The sequence below is a fragment of the Nuphar pumila genome, chromosome 13, assembly GCF_984573655.1.
Source record: "Nuphar pumila chromosome 13, dmNupPumi1.hap1.1, whole genome shotgun sequence".
Taxonomy (NCBI): domain Eukaryota; kingdom Viridiplantae; phylum Streptophyta; class Magnoliopsida; order Nymphaeales; family Nymphaeaceae; genus Nuphar; species Nuphar pumila.
Genome location: NC_143261.1, coordinates 90922523 through 90940276, shown reverse-complemented (window position 1 = coordinate 90940276; position 17754 = coordinate 90922523). Strand labels below are relative to the sequence as shown.

Sequence of the window (17754 nt, the reverse complement as noted above, 5' to 3'; positions counted from 1 at the left end):
TCAGAAGGGGAGATCTGCTGTTTCAGAACTTCTTCACGCACAGGATGTTCACGCAGAGCTGCTGTTCACGCTGACCCCATCTCGATGAACACGCTGAAGGAGGAACACGCAGTTCACGATCTGCGAAAGGAGGAACACGCTGCTGCTGTTTCAGAGATTCTTCACGCACAGGATGGCCTGTGCTCTGATACCATATCAGATTTTATATCTGGTACAGCGTCTACAGGAAACAGGGCGAGAGAGAGAGAGAGAGAGAGAGAGAGAGAGAGAGAGAGAGAGAGAGAACACAATGGCTGGGGCGGGCTCTGATACCATATCAGATTTTATATCTGGTACAGCGTCTACAGGAAACAGGGCGAGAGAGAGAGAGAGAGAGAGAGAGAGAGAGAGCACAATGGCTGGGGCGGCTCACAATGCTCGACCTCCAAGCCCTAACCATTTTATATATGCAGCAAATATACAACTATCCTTGTAATATCAGAGATATTACAAGGATGCCATTAATGAGAGAAAAACAGCATATGTTTCATTAACATACCATGCGTATGGATCTGGATCCAGATCCATACGCAAGCTATATTTTAACAAGTTTCTGCAACTTGTGTTGTTAAAATCGATACAGGGTGATATTGCAACAGGGCAGTTTGGAAGCCTTCAAAATGCGAAACTATTTTATTTTTTTTTTGATCTACTGTCTCTGCTGAATTAGGATTGAATTTCTGTCTCAGCCTATCACATCTTCACTAGCATTTGATAAATTTAGCCACACTTAATTCACTATATTTCATTATATATGTCCAGGTTACGGGTTGATCCATTTCTTGCTTAGTCACCTCCATTACACCTTTTTATCACACTCTTGTTCACATTGTTTATGGCATACTGATTCACCTCTCTACCTACAGCACACCATTACCAGTACATCTCCATCCCCACTGTAATTAGGTGTGAGCCATTTATTTATTTTGTCTGTGGTTTAAAGTTTAGATATTGTGTGAGGTTTTCACTAACCTCTGCGTATTAGTTGGGGTTCCCAACATCCATCTACACCTTCTTCCCTTAACAGTATAATCAACAACTCCCATGCCTTGTTGCACAACAAAGTCTCATTACCTGTTTTCACACAGCAGCACCTTCCTATTACTCTTTACTTCCAACACATTATCATCACCTGTGGACTGCCACATACCCTCATTGACAGCCAGTTTACCTGTTTCCCCCATTGCTTTCACTGCTATTACTTACCTTTCATAACACCATTACCAGTACATCTCCATCCCCACTGTCATGTGCACAAGTGAGCATAGCAGCCACTGTAGCTCACAGTGCCTCCCTTCCACCTGCTCCCTTTTCTGCTAAAACTCAACCTTGTTAGGATCGACTTGTCTATGCAAGTCCCCTTGCCTTCAGCCATGCCTCATCTCATTCGAGAACCAAGATCTAGTTTAAGCATGAAATCTTGCTTTTTGCTTGCTTGAAATCGCCTGTTCAGGTTAGACGTGGAACTGGGCATTTGATATGATGAATTGATATATGCCTTATGGATGTGCAGAGACATGTTCCGCTATCTTCACATACCTGTTCGTAGTATGTTATCACTTTCATAGCAGCTCCCTACACCCCCTTCAATACTTCTCTCACCACCTATACATTCTTTGTCATCCTACCGTATATCTTATCCATCATACACCTCCATCTTTCAGAGCATCCCAACTGTTGAATATAGGTGGTTTTAAGTTAAATCCTTTTATATTAGAGGCTATCTGAAATTCTGTTTTTATATTGGGCTTAGATGTAATTATTCCTTTTAGCCTCTCTCTATTTAACAATAGAGAGAAGCCCTAAGAAGAGTTAACGAGTTCTATTTTGTGCAGCCGTCCCTCTCTCTCTCTCTCTCTCTCTCTCTCTCTCTCTTTCTCTCTCTTCCTAGGGTTCGGTGCATCTCTTCTATTCTTGAACATGGTATCAGAGCCAACGATCTCAGGAACGTGATAGATCGTGATCAATCTGCAATCGATCTACACCAACAAAAATTATATTGGAACCAGGTGTGTATTAATTTTTTTTCGTGAGATCTGATGATAGATCTGTTATTAGATCTAAGGAGCATCGTGGGAGTGTGTCTTCGGCAGTCGTACCCCCTTTCTCTTGAGTTCCATCTGCCGTGATTTCTGGGTGTGGCAGCTGGTAACAGATTTCTTTCCGTGTGGCTATTTGTGATCGAGATGTGCTGCGGCTGTGATTTGTTTACGCTATTTGGGATAGAGATGTGCTGCTGCTGTGATTTGTTTATCGTGTCCCTGTCGTGATTTTTTTAATGAGCTTCCTGTTTTTAGCTGTCGTGATTTCCAACATAAACCAATATGGTTTCAGCAACTGCTGTCGTGATTTCAGCATCTGTCTTGATTTCAGCATCTGTCGTGATACCGTGATTCCTGCTGGGTGTATTTTCATGCTGTCGTGATGTTTTTTTTTGCTGTGAAAGACGCATATTAGTTTTGGTATCAGACATGCTGTCTTGAAATTTTTTCCTCATGCTGTCGTGATTAGTTTCAGCAGAAGCTCTGTCGTGGAAACAGCAAGCTTGTTTCTTTGCTGTGTTGGAAAATATCTGCTGTGTTGGAAAATATCATGCTTATGTGAATTTTTTTTTTATTATTGTCGAGGGATTCTGTGTTGAGTATAGATGCTGGTCGTCGGTTCTGGCTGATGCGTGATCGTCACATACGCTATCGTATGTGCTGCTTGAAGCTTGTCAAGATTTTATCTCTGTTGTGGCTGCTGGGTTTATAAAACCTTCTATTAAAGTGGGTAAATCTGATTTGTTTTGGCTGAAATAGAATTAAATATTCAGTATGGGTGAAACTTCGAAATGTGATTCCAAAATTGAACATATTGGAGAGTATAAGGCTTTTGCCAATCCCTTTTCGTACGGCTCTTCTGTAAGGTTGAATGAAACTAACTATGCCAGGTGGTCCAGAACGTTTATGATGTCGGTGTCTGGACATCGTAAAAAACATATTTTGTTGGAAAATGAACCCAATGAAAAGGTGGGAAAATACGTTACTTGGGATGAAAATAATGACATTGTTATGTCATGGATCATGAATAGTGTCGAAACCCATATTGCAGATGGTTTAATTTACTATAATACATCCAAACAGATGTGGGACGATCCTCGTGATACGTATTCACAAGAGACTAATGTGAGTCGTATCCTGCAAGTCGAACAGGAGATATATAATTTACAGTAGGGAGATCAGACCTTGGCCCAGTACTATGCATCAGTAAAAGCTGCGTTTGAAAGGCTCAATGCTCACAGGCCTCTCTGTTGTTCGAAGCAGAAGGATCATCAAGAACAAACTATGGTTGCTCGGTTTCTTACAGGCTTATCTTCAGAATTCTCTGTTGCAAAAGTCCAAATGCTGACTGGATCAGATGTTCCTACTCTTGCTGATGCATACAATCGTCTGAGTAGACTTGCGGTTTCTCTTCCACAATCTCAGCCTGTGACTCAGTCATCTGCTCTAGTTGTCTCATCTGGTTATGGGCGTGAAAATCTTCAGAATATCAGAGGACGAGGTCGTGGACGAGGTATTGGAGGCAGAGGAAAGCTTCAATGTACATTCTGTGGAAAATCTGGACATTTAGAAGATCGTTGCTGGGATAAGCATGGCCGGCCAACCTCTTCTTCATCAAAGTTATATGCTCCTAAAGCAAATGTTACTACTCACGAGGCAACAAAGGTACAGGAAAATATCTCCGCAAGTGACAGTAGTATCACTCTTGTTAAAATATGTGTACTCGTACGCATATATGTATGTTCAAATATAATCCTTAAATGTACATATATATATATTTATATATATATATATATATACGTATACATATATATGTATACGTATCTCTATTTATATATATATAAATATATATATTTTCTCTTCCTAAAATACCCTCAAGGGTATTCCTGTAATTTGTCATTTTACGAATATTCCAATTGGAATATGCATTGTAATATTTCTTTTATTTTTTGTTTTTTGTTTTTTTATTTTTGTTTTTTATACCATATTGGGGGCTCTCCAACGTCTCCTTTGGGAGCCCCCAAGGTGGTCCCTTTGAGAGTGTATAAATAGGGGCTTTCCCCTTTGTATTCTTTACTAGTTTGAGGAGCTTTTGCTCCATGTAATGAGTGTTACACCCTTATTTTCTTCAATGCTATTAACTTATGCCTTATAGGCATTTTTGCCCCTTTGTGGGTTTATGTGTTAGCACATTATGTGCTTGTGTTTTCCCTTTAGTGGGTATATTAGCACTTCATGTGCATGTGTATTAGTTCATTATTGAACCTAATATATTCAAAGCCGCTTCTTCACAACTCTCAGTCGTGCTGAATATGATGAGCTGATAGCTCTTCGTCCTTTGAGTTCCACCCCTCCTGTAGCTGGTGTTGCCTATTCCACCGGAAATCATCTTCATCCGACTGACAGTAAGTGGATTATTGACTCTGGTGCATCCAGACATTTATGTGGGAATTCAAGTGTTTTTTCAGATATAAAGGATATTAATGCTCATCGAGGAGTCTCATTAGCCGATGGGAGTTCCTCCCCGGTTGTTGGTCAGGGAAATATTTCTATATCCTCCTCATTACAGTTGAAAAATATTCTTCATGCTCCAAACTTTCCTCAAATTTTACTCTCTGTTAGTTGCCTTATAAGAGAACAAAACTGTAGAGTAATATTTGATCCGATGGGTTGTCATTTTCAGGATTTGCTGACAGGGAAGAAGATTGGTGGAGGCTATGAAGAAAATGAAGTTTACTACCTACATCATCCAATGGGTAATGTTCATGCTGCAGTGGAACACTCATTCAGTCCGGTTCAGTGGCATCGTCGTCTTGGTCATCCTTCATTGTCAAAGCTTCGTTCGGTCTTTCCTCAAATTCCTTCCACCACATCATTTCAGTGTGAAGCATGTCAGTTGGGAAAGCATCATCGAAGTTCGTTCCCTTCAAGTCAGAGTCAGTCTAGTAATAAAGTTTTTGAACTTCTTCATGCAGATGTATGGGGTCCTAGTAAGATTCCTACTAGGACTCAGTGTCGTTACTATCTTGTTATTGTTGATGATTTCTCTAAGTTGTCATAGGTGTTTTTAATAAAGGAACGATCTGAAGTTCCAAGTATTATCAAATCCTTAATTCTTGAAATAAAAACTCAGTTTGAATCTATTGTCAAGATTGTTCGCACTGATAATGCTCTCGAGTTTAAATAAAAAAGTCTGTTACAATTTTACCAAGATAATGGCATCCAACCCCAAACTTCCTGTGCCTATTCATCTCAACAAAATGGGGTGACTGAGCGAAAACATCGGCACCTGCTTGATGTTGCCAGGACCATTATGATTCAATCCAATGTTCCTGCGTTATACTGGGGTGATGCGATTACCACTGCTTGTTATCTGATCAACCGCATGCCTTCGTCTTCTGTGGGTGATCTAATTCCATTACATATCCTAAAACCCAATACCCCACTCTTCTCCTTCTCGCCCAAAATATTTGGATGTGTTTGTTTTGTACACAAATTTGGCCCTGACCGTGATAAATTAGTTGCTCAAGCTACAAAATGCATATTTATAGGTTATCCCAAAAACCAAAAGGGATATCGATGTTATGATCCTATTTCTCGCCGAGAGTATGTCAGTGCGGATGTATCTTTCTTGGAATCCACTCCATATTACTCTAGTACCAGTTTTCCGCTGCAGGATGATCCAGCTGAGTCTTTTTCATTACCTATACCCCCTTTTCCTTTGAAATTCGTGCCCTCATTACTGAACCAAACTTCATCCTCTTCCAGATTTCATAATCCTCCATTGGTATATGTGCGTAGAGCTCCACCTCCACAAGTGCCTCCATCTTCTTCTTCCCCTGAGGTAAGTTCTACTGACAATAGTGATCTTCATGATGATGATAACAAGCCTATTGCTCTACGAAAGGGGACACGACAATGTACCTTATATCCCATATCTCATTTTGTCTCTGATGCCAGAATTGGAAATCAGATGAAGTCTTTTATTTCAGCCTTATCTGCTGAAACTATTCCTCTGAACTATCAACAGGCAGAGCTTGATCATCGCTGGAAGCTGGCTATGCAAGAAGAAATGGATGCTTTAGTATCTCGGCATACATGGGATCTAGTTGATTCCCCAGCAGATGCTGACATTGTTGGATGTAAATGGGTATATACAATAAAGTACAAATCTGATGGCTCTATTGAAAGGTACAAGGCCAGATTAGTAGCAAAAGGGTATACTCAGACATATGGTATTGATTTCTTTGAAACCTTTTCTCCTGTTGCACAGATGGGTACCATTCGTCTTGTTCTCTCAGTAGCTGTTCAACATGGTTGGAGCTTGTACCAATTAGATGTGAAAAATGCATTTCTATATGGGGATCTATCTGAAACCGTTTACATGCAACAACCTCCAGGATTTGAGGTTGAGGGGGACTGTCAGAAGGTGTGTAGATTGAGAAAGGCGATTTATGGCTTGAAACAAAGTCCTCGTGCATGGTTTCAAAAGTTGTTTGAAGTAATGTCACGCTTTGGCTTTAATAGGTCAGCAGCAGATCATACACTATTTATAAAGAAAACTAGTTCTGGCATAGTTGTTATGGTGGTATATGTGGATGACATCATTCTTACAGGAGATGATGTGAAAGCTATTGAAGCCACAAAGGCTCATCTTCAAAAACACTTTGTTACAAAAGACCTTGGTTCACTCAGGTATTTTCTGGGTATAGAAGTTGCCAGGAGCCGTGAAGGGATGGTTTTGTCTCAACGGAAGTATGTTCTTGACTTATTAAAGGAAACAGGAATGTTGGGAGCTAAACCGGCAAATATTCCCATGGACCATAAAGTTCAGTTGTTTGAAGATGGGTCAAAACCGGTTGATAGCAAAAGCTATCGCTCCCTAGTAGGGAAGCTACTGTATGTAACTGTGACCAGGCCGGATATTGCTTTAGCAGTAAGCAAAGTTAGCCAATTTATGGACAAACCAACTGAGGTACACTGGAATGCAGCTATTATGATTCTCAGATATCTAAAATCTTCTCCTGGAAAGGGGTTATTGTTCAGGAAAGGTGAAACTCTGAAGATAGTGGCCTATTCTGATACTGACTATGCAGGATCTGTAGTGGATAGAAAATCGACCACAGGATTCTGTGTGTTGCTGGGAGACAACTTGATTTCTTGGAGAAGTAAGAAACAAAATGTGGTTTCTAGGTCGAGTGCTGAATCAGAATATAGGGCTATGGCCCAAACAACTGCAGAATTGATGTGGGTTTGTACTGTTCTTCATGATCTTCAGGTGAAGGTTTCTTCTCCCATGACCATGATGTGCGATAACAAAGCTGCAACATATATAGCGAACAATCCTGTATTTCATGAGAGAACAAAGCACATTGAGGTTGATTGCCACTATGTAAGAGATATGGTTCAAGCTGGTCATATCACTACCAAATATCTAAAGTCGGAAGACCAAGTTGCAGATATGTTTACAAAACCTCTTGCTAGACCAAATTTCTCAAAATGTTGTGACAAGCTGAGCATGATTGATATCTATGCTCCAGCTTGAGGGGGAGTGTTGAATATAAGTGGTTTTAAGTTAAATCCTTTTATATTAGAGGCTATCTGAAATTCTGTTTTTATATTGGGCTTAGATGTAATTATTCTTTTTAGCCTCTCTCTATTTAACAATAGAGAGAAGCCCTAAGAAGAGTTAACGAGTTCTATTTTGTGCAGCCGTCCCTCTCTCTCTCTCTCTCTCTTTCTCTCTCTTCCTAGGGTTCGGTGCATCTCTTCTATTCTTGAACACCAACTACATAGCCTACATGCTGTCTGCTGCCTTTTCATTCACACCTTCCTGTTGCTTCATTGCGACATTCACCTGCACTCATTCAGTCCATCACCTACTACATTTCTTCATTTCAGCATTCACCTGCTGTCCATCATCACTCATCCAGTTCCAGTGAGTTTCAAACACCTCCACGGCAATTGAGTATGTTTGCCGGAATAAAATTTTGGCATACCACCTGCCGCATCCTCCCCTGTTGCAACCTACATGGCATCAGTTGGGGTGGTTACCCCATTAGTTTCAGTTTGTTTATTTGGTTCCTTGGATTTCAACACTTAGGGCCGATCAAGGATCACAGGATTTTGCTTAGCAATATGGATTCCCTTGGTTGCAAAGTAGTCATATCATTCAACCTATCTTTTGATCCGACAAGGTATTTTTATTAGCACCTTTATATACCCGATTCAATCATCATTCTCTATGTATATGTCATGATATCATTTAGCCATCATATTATGCTTTACAACAAATATTTTTCTCATTAACCCAATACATCTCATATACATTTTTAACTCATTCTCTCATTTGAGTAGCATCTCATATATGCCTCCTTTCATCAGTATATCCATTTTAGTTTCAATTTAACATTTCTCTTCATGTTGGATATTTTGCTTTGTGGCTAACTCATTTCTTTACAGGAAATACATGGGAAATGATGCTTTCTTTAAGGATTTTAATTTCAAATTCAGTTCAGAATTATAATAATTAGATATTAATGAAAATTTTAAATTTCCAGTATCATATTAGAATGTATGAGTATGCATATTTCTAGAAATGCTTGTTTTCATATCATTTTCCTCTTTTATTGCAAAAAAATTCACAAATGGGCATACGAATGACACGTGCACCGTTTTATAAGAGGTGATTAAATCCTAAGTTGACGATTTGCATCAATGGCCATACTCAGGATGTGAACAAAACTTATGATTTTCATCTTTTATAGAATAACATTGGATCCACACTGGATCTCTTTAAAAAATCATCATATTTTTCTAAATATTTTTTTCTTTCTTTATCAGAGTTTAACTTAAAATTAACTCAAAATATATAGCAATGGCCATAGTCAGGATATATTGAGAGTTAATTTCATTTTAAACTCTGTAAAGGCACCAAAATGTATTTTATTCTTCACTTGAATTTAAATATGATTACTATATAATACATTCAACGACCATAGTCAGGGATGTATTATATCTTCAATCTTATTTTAATTCATTTAAAGAATGCAATATTCTTTTTTAAAATATAACTTCAAATTCTTTAATTCATTTCATCATCTAGGATAGAATTACATCATATTTTCAAAATCCTTTATCAAAATCCAAGTGATTTTAAGTATCTTCTTCATTTCTCAAATCAAATTCATCCTTCGATCTTATTTCAAAGATTCAAATTTCAATTTCAAAGTCCAATTTGACTTTGAGATTTCAAATTCATTCCTGTATTCTAAATCCAATTTCAAAGTTCAATTCGACTTTGAAAGTTTAAATTCATTTTCATTTTCAGGATTCAAATTCAAATTCAATTTAAGCATTTTGGATCCAATTTTCAAAATTCAATTCCTAATTCATCTTCTGATTTCAAAACTCAAACTTTAAATCAAGTTTATCCTTTATTTTTCATTGAATCTTGATTCTCAATTCAAAATCAAAATCTTGAGATTGATTATGAATCTCAAAATCCGATTTTTCCTAAGTTTTAAATTCAAAATCTGGATTTCCAAAATCCAGATCCATCAACGAGTCCTATTTGGATTTTCAAAATCCAATTCCATCTTGGATCTCAGACTTTGGATCCAATTCCATTTAGGATTCAGACTTCGGATTCAAATTCCATCTTGGATTCCAGATTTCGGATTCAACTCCATTTTGGATTCCAGATTTTGGATCTAATTCCATTTAGGATTCCAGATTTCGGATTCAACTCCATTTTGGATTCCAGACTTCGGATCCAATTCCATTTAGGATTCTAGATTTCAGATTCAACTTCATTTTTGGATTCCAGATTTCGGATCCAAACTCCATTTAGGATTCCAGATTCCGGATTCAGTTCCACCGTGGATGCCAGATTTCAAATCAAAATCCATTCCAGATTTTCAGATCAAAATTCCATTCTAGATTTACAATCCAGTTCCATTTTCAATTCTCATTTCCAAAAACCAGTTTTGAATTTATTTCTCAAATCTGAATTCAAATTCAACTCTTGTTTTAGGTCTTGAATTCAAAATCGATTCTTGAAAATCGATCCAGATTCAAAGTCCATCACGACTTTGAAAATCCATTCTTATTTCAAAAATTTCAATTCTAAAGTCCCCTTTTCTCTTCATCTGAAGACTTATCTTTCCAAAATCTGATCACTCCAAGACTTGGAATTTTAAGTCTCTTCTTTCAGATCCATTTCAAAATCCAAGTTAGATTCAAAATCTAACTTTTCAGACCAATTTCAAATCTTCGAATTATTTCTTCACTCTATTATCATATTTATTTCAGAATCACTTGGAAAATCTCGAAATTTCTAAATTATTTTCTTAAAAGCATACATTTCTGCATTTGCATTGCATAAGCATGATTCTTTGTGCATTTTTAGACTTAGAATAAATTCTTAGATGATATTCTAGCAAAGCAAAGAGCATAAATTCGATCCTTGGTTCGATTACTCCTGGTAAAGGCGTCAGGAACGGTCGAATCTCGTACCGACGAGCGAATCCCGTCTCTCCATTTTTCCCGCAAATTTTCAAAACAGAGGCGAGTGATTTTCAAAACATTTCTTTGGTCAAATGATACCTTGCAAAAGAGTTCCTCTCTCTTCTTTTTTTCTTTTTCTATCTTTTATTCCCCTTCAAAAAGGGAATAGAGGTTAGAAAGGCAAAGAGAAGGAAAAGGGGACCGAGAGGAAAAATTTTGCATGATCACAGATGCAGACCCTAGAAATAGAAAAGTCTCTATCGCCTTCATCCATCTAGAAGAAGATGCAGTGTGCTGGTACCACTGGTTCAAACAAAGCCTTGGTGTACCAACTTGGGAAGGGTTCACACGTGCATTGATTCTACGATTTGGCTCTTCGGCATACGTGAATCACAATGTAATGCAGTCCCAACTAGAGGTTCACAACCGTAGTTACCAAGGATCATCAGGAATGGTGCCAGAACTTCAGAGCAGGGATGCCAAAATACTGCAACCCATTAATTACATAAAGGAGTATGACAAATGCTTCAAGGAGGTGGACGAAAGGTTGATGAGCTCTTATGACAACTAAGGGGGTACCCGACTTCGATCATGAGCTCCCTCACTCATGATGTGGGTTGATGTGCATCGCAATCAGCCCTCCCACGGTACCGTAGCGAGGTACCCAGTCCAGCACAATAGAATCGTGATTCACGTCAATTCATGAAGAATTTTACGGCACGGTTTGTTGCATTGGATTCACAATTAAATTTTCTAGCCGACTACGCAAGCCGCAACCTCAAATTTGTCTTGTATTGTGCACAAAACGCAAAATACTCAAAACTGGACACTCCGGTTCCTATAGTTGTTGAGAGTGACTATGCGTCAACCATTGCAAGGACGACCACGTCCGATGGGAATCCGAATGAAGGGATAGAAGAAGGCATGTCTGAAGCACAACACCCCAATGCCCACTACGGGTACACCAAAGCGTAACAAGAGCTCAATTCAGTTGTAGGCAAAATGAGTGTTGATATGACCTTGCATATTGTCGCCCCTACCATAACTGCGGGTCATCACTACAACAAGTCGCTGGTAAGGTTATAACAATTCGATGCACGTTATGTGTTTAAGGCGACATTTGGTATAGTTGACAATCAATTATTTGGGCACCATCTGAGTTGTCACTTAGATGACTAGCTTATGGCGAAAAGAGAATATCCTACCTAGGTGTTTGATCCAGAAGAAGAGGTTGATTACATAAATGTTACCACGAGTTCCTGCCTTTAAGATAAGGCATGTTTGGGAGGGATGGATTGTTAAGGACCTTTTTCTGCTCTAAGTCTGACCTAGGGAATGCGCCCCAATTAGAACTGTTTTGCCAGAGGATCCACCGGAGGAGCCGCCCAACTTGAGTCTAACTTCAAGTGGGACTCTACGAGATTTATTAGAATCTGCTGGATTTATCAGAGTCCAGCCCCACCTAGAATCCTACCCAGGCTGGGATCTGGGGAAGTTATCTAAGTCCAGCCCAGCTTGGACTCCTACCCAGGCTGGGACTATGGTGGGATGCCCCCAGAATCCCATCTAGGTTGGGAGCAGTGTTGTTAAAAATGCGCCTCAAGGCGCAAAAAGCGCGCCTCGCCTCGAGGCGAGGCCCTTTTCGCCTTGAGGCGCACTTAAAAAGCGCAACAGCCTCAAGGCGTACGCCTCATGCGCCTTGAGGCGAGGCGCGCCTCAAACTGAGGCGCGCATTAAGAAATCGGATGGCCCGGACCCGAGATCGACCCGGATCCGGGCCCGTATTCTCGAAAGATCGAGAACCTGTCTTTAAAAAAGACAGACGCTTCGGGGCGAGGGAAAGCCCTCACCCCTTCTCTCTCCACTCCGTCCCCTCTCGTCCCCCGCCACTGCTCGCCGCCGGCCACCGCTCGCCGCCGGCCACCGCTCGCCGCCGGCCACCACTCGCCGCCGGCCACCGCTCGCCGCCGACCACCACTCTTCCACCTTCTTCTTTCCTCTGCTGAGAAGCCATCGGCGACCCGCCGGCCACCACTCGCCGCCGGCCACCACTCGCCGCCGGCCACCACTCTTCCACCTTCTTCTTTCCTCTGCCGAGAAGCCATCGGCGACCCGTCGGCCACCACTCGCCGCCGGCCACCACTCGCCATCAGCCAACGACTCACCGCCACCGCCGTCCATTCCGGCGACCTCTGCGCATTCCGGTGACAGGTAAGATCTGTGTGTTTTTCCCCAGCTTCTTCTTTTGTCATTTGTTCTTTGTGAAACCGTGTAACCTACGTTTATGGGGAACCCGGCTCCACTCATCCCTATATCATCCTCTGTGGTCATAACTCCCTCTGGGATCTCATTGGTACTAAGTTATTTTGATCAATCTGGCCCTATCGATGGGTTCAGCACGGTTGATTTAATAGAAATCAATCTTTTGATAGTGTTCTTTAACAAAAAAAAAACATGATTTTCAATTTATTTTGACAGTGTTCTTTAACAAAAAAACCATGTTTTTATTAATGGTTATTGATTTTTGAATCAGCAAAAAGTCTTGCACATAAGTCGGATTCTGTCTATTCAAATGCCGATCTTCACTAAATGGATGATGTAGATCACATACACAGGGTCCAATTTGATGAAAACAACTTGCATCAGTGAGGTCCTAATGACAGGAATGGCGATATGGATGACTGTAACCTAAATGCGGTTATGGGTGCCATGCAAAACACTATGCTTGCTTCACTAAATGGAGGAAAAGAGGGATTGAAAGTGTGTTGTTATAGCCTGGCCACGAGCAGGCTGATGCCATGAAGGCCCTCAGAATGATGAAACCACGAGCAGGCCGATGCCATCGGCTTTTTGGATGTTAAAGAAAAAAAGAATCTGTGTATGTTTTTGTCTGTGAATTAATATAAGTCTGAATTCTCTCTTCATGATATGAATTTTCAGTTTGTAGCTAAAAATTTAGAAGTTTGTTTCTTTGATTATTGTATGACAAGCAATATACTTATGCCATACTTCTTGTTATGAATTGGATGTCTCTGAACTTCCAGGTGACAGATAATATTAGGGCCTTAGGGGATTTGAAGTTAAGTCGATTTTTCATCTGCTTAGCTTTTTGCTTTGTTTTACTGTTCCCATCTTCTTCTTTTTTCTTTTTTTCTTGAGAGATTATTTGCCATTTATATGTTTTTTGACTTTCAGTTGTAATTGTGAATGTTAACACTCTCATTTTGAAGAATTCTGGACAAATACATTAACATTTGGTTGTTAATGTTAACATGCATTTTTTAATTATGACATGATGTTGTTAGTGCTAATATGCATTTTGTTGTTAATGTTAGTTTTTTATTGAATGAATGCTCATATTTATGCAATTAGATACTTATATAGATCAAGTTGTTGCATTAATGCTACTTTTACATGTTAATCTCATATTTTTTTCGTATTTATTTGAGTTTTTTTATTTTGTGTTGGTTGGCGCTTCATCAATAAAGCATTTCTTATTTATTTATAATTTTAGATCATTTTTATAGTTTTTTTTAAGTTAAAAATTTTTTTTTTTGAGGCTTACGCTTTGCGCCTCGAGGCTTACGCCTCGCCTCGGATTTTGGTGGAGCGCCTCGCTACGCCTCAACGCTTTTAACAACACTGGTTGGGAGTCTTCTTGCATAGATTATTTGTAGCTTATCTTCTTCTCCTTCTGTATTCTATAAATAGGCCTGTATAGTTTAATTTTTCTTCAATGAAATTTATTGAGTTATACCTCTAAATTTCGTTAATGGTTCATGTGTGTGATTGCTACCTGGGGGAAAGATTCTGCTCCCTCATACGTTCATCCATCCCCACTCATCGCCGACCAGTCGGGAACATATTTCTCCCTTTTAGTCATGCTATCACCATCCACCTCGTTTTCCAAACCCGCAATGCCCTGTTCGTTCACAAGCTTGGATTCGCGCTTCGCTAGGCCCGAACCGATAGAACCGATCCTCTGGGAGTCGGGTTCTATCAAGATAACTATGGGGATGCTTCTGTCTGAATTTCACGAGGATCTTATTTAATGACCAAGAAAGCTCTTGGAGTTCCATGATGAGTTCATAGTCAGACACTTATTCCGCTACTTCCTTTTGTTGACTTTCTGTTGAAATGAACTATTGAAGAATATGGTCCATTATCATCCATCTATAGAAATATATATCTAATACATTGGTTTTGTTGAGCATGACAAGGGAAGAAATTCTTATTCAACTGTTGAACATTGTAGACCAGGTTCCTTACATTAATCACATTTCTTGACGTTTCATAAGGAGTCAGAAAGGACCATGATGTGTTTATGCCATTTGCAGCTAGAATGTTTTGGCTAGTGTCTTTACCCTCATTAGGAGGCCAGAAATGAGTCATTCGAGGCACGAGGCACCAAAATTTCCAACTACTTCTTTCACAATTAAATCAGGTCAAATCAATGGATACCTATTTTCACTTTGTTAAAAGCTGGGATGCAAAGATATAAGAAACTTGAATCTAGAAAGCTTTGACAGACTTAGCAGCAACAATTCAAGCATCACAAAGTTCCATTCGTCAATCCTTGTTTTTTTTTTAATAGGAAAAAAAGGGCCCATTCATCCATCTCTTAGACATAGGTCTATTGGATTTTCTTCTACATTTTCCAGGACAAAAAAAAGGTCCATTTGTCCATCTCTTAGACATAGGTTATTGGATTTTCTTCTAAATTTTCCAATAGAAGTTAGCCATGTAGTCTCCTGACTGTTACCTGTTCAACCAGAAAATCATTTAGAAAGCTCATAATCCATGAAATTTGATGACTTTATCTTTGACTTGTCCCAAGTTATGAATTTTCATAGTTATTGAACTTAACCTCTCTCTCTCTCTCTCTCTCTCTCGCGCGCGCGCGCTGTTTCCTTTGCATACCATATTCCTAAAGATCTTGAGGGCTTGAATATCTTATCACTTTGAAGACAGTTGGTAAAACGACTTATCTGGTTTTCATCTTTCTTTTGTATTTTTAGAAGGCAAGGGCTAATTGAACACAAGATCCCTTGGTTAGGAATCTGTCATTCTGTTATATCACCCTCATTTTTCAACATTGATAAAATGAAGCTTTTTCTTTTTTTCCCTTTTTTTTTTTTGGGGGGGGGGGGGGGGATGGCGGTGCTGTAGTAGGCAGGAACAATGATGTATCGATTGAACAACCAAATGCACACTTGCACATTAGAAAATGATAAAATTCAGAGAATGAGAAGGCAGAGGGCATGGAGATGTTAGAGTGATGTGAATAAAGGAATCTTTCATGAGAGGAAATAAGTGTTAATCAAGAGAAGGAAGATCAAGCCAAATAAAATACTGAGGAAACTCTGATTGTCTAACTAAGAAAAATAATGCAAGGGAAGAAAATAAGTGAAGTATCAACCAGATGGATCCATATCCCACAGGAAGGGAAATAAAACTCCAAAAGAAAACAGGATATGAATGTTCAATAATCAAAGCAAAACTTGCTATACAAGAGATTCTCCAAAACATTTATAATGGGAATTGGCAGCAAATAGCAGTCTAGTGTATCAATTCACAGATGAGTTTTTGGTGGAAAGAACTCAGCAGCCACAGACATCCTTAAAAAAGTAAGTACCTAAAAGAATTGGTCTGATGAAATGAAACAAGCCTAAATACTGCAAACAAGATCTACGAGGATCAATTCAAATGGAAGTGGTGTCAATGTAACTCACTCAAAGGTTATTTTGATCATCCTGTTAAACCTGAAAAGATGTGGAAGCTTATGATCTCATTAAATATTCCATAGATTTTCCAAGATCCTAGTTTTGCTACTGTGCCTGCTAAAGATAGCTTAAACAATGTAATACTGGTCATGGTAGAAGATATATAATATGTGTGTATTTATGCACACACATGTTTTACCCAGTGAACAGCTAAGTACGTTCTTTCCTCAAGAAATAAGGTGGTGTTCAGAAGTTATGCTGCATCAGTTGATTGACATAATTTCAAACATCAGGAATATCAGTCTTTGGTACATATTAAGCTACACAATTAATGTTATTTTTGCTTATCCAAAAAAAAATTAATGTTATTTTTATGAAAACTATGAGTGGAATGCTCATGACTGTTATTTTGTTTACTAGAAACTGATTTTCACTGCACAACAGGCTGGTAGAGATACTCTAGAAACTCAAATTGCAAATCATGCTGAGAAAATATCCCAAAAATTAGATATTCAACCATCAGCAGCATTGAGCAATCATGATTCTCATTTTCCAGTGGTACAGCTTTCACTTCCTTTTTCTTTTCAAACTTAATTTTAGGTTATGTTTTAATTTAATTTCTAATGAATTAAGAGTGCAATTTTTTTCTTGTAGGCATCAACATCTTTCAGTTTGTATCCTTATCAACTCCATCCAAGTGATTATCCTTCAGCGTCTGCTGCTCCAAATATGCCCAAATATATTCCTATGATGGATGGGAAAGAAGGAACATTGTTTCAGGGTTCTGGCATGCAACATCCGACCATCAATGGAAACTTGATGGGCATATCGTCTTCTAGGATTAAGTTAGTATGTGAATTCTATACCAATGCCTATGAAGGAAGCTTGTCTTTTGATACATTTACAGTCCTCATCCCATTCATAAGTAGTTTATGATAGAGAAAGGTTGCTGACTGGGGAAGGATATAAATGAATACGCTGTTCCTTTATTATCTCATACATGTCAGTGTTCTTCAGTTTACTGAGTTATGGTCTACTGCTATATTATCCCATACTTGTTTGAATGTTTGGTTGGCTTGGTGTTATTATTCTTGAATAATCTGCCTATCTTGGAATTTATAAGTCTTCAATATGCATGGAATATGTAATGCTGGTCCTTTTGACAGTTGAATGGTTAGAGCTACTTGATTTTCTGCTGTTGAATTTATTGCTTAGTGAATTTCCTACCATGACAGAGGCATTGAACATCCTAATACTGTCAATTCATCAGACGGGAGAACTGGGGACTTTGCTTTTAGCAGAGTGCAAAATTTGGCAGGAAAACTGTCACATGAAACAGGAATGCCGGATATGCATTTGAACTTCCCCAATGTCAATGATGAACCTGGTTTTCCTGTTCCGGAAGGTAGTAAATTAAATGTGTTATAAAAGTTGTATCATCA

At 39.0% G+C, this 17754-nt stretch overlaps 1 protein-coding gene across 1 annotated transcript in view; it reads left to right on the top strand.

The window, feature by feature from the left end:
* LOC149819136 (uncharacterized) overlaps positions 1 to 17754 on the top strand; it is a 252948-nt gene that overhangs the window by 103327 nt on the left and 131867 nt on the right. Inside the window, exons 8-10 of the mRNA XM_089984131.1 lie at positions 16757 to 16870; positions 16967 to 17157; positions 17548 to 17717. Coding sequence (XP_089840257.1) covers positions 16757 to 16870; positions 16967 to 17157; positions 17548 to 17717 — 475 coding nt within the window. The remainder of the gene's footprint in view (positions 1 to 16756; positions 16871 to 16966; positions 17158 to 17547; positions 17718 to 17754) is intronic.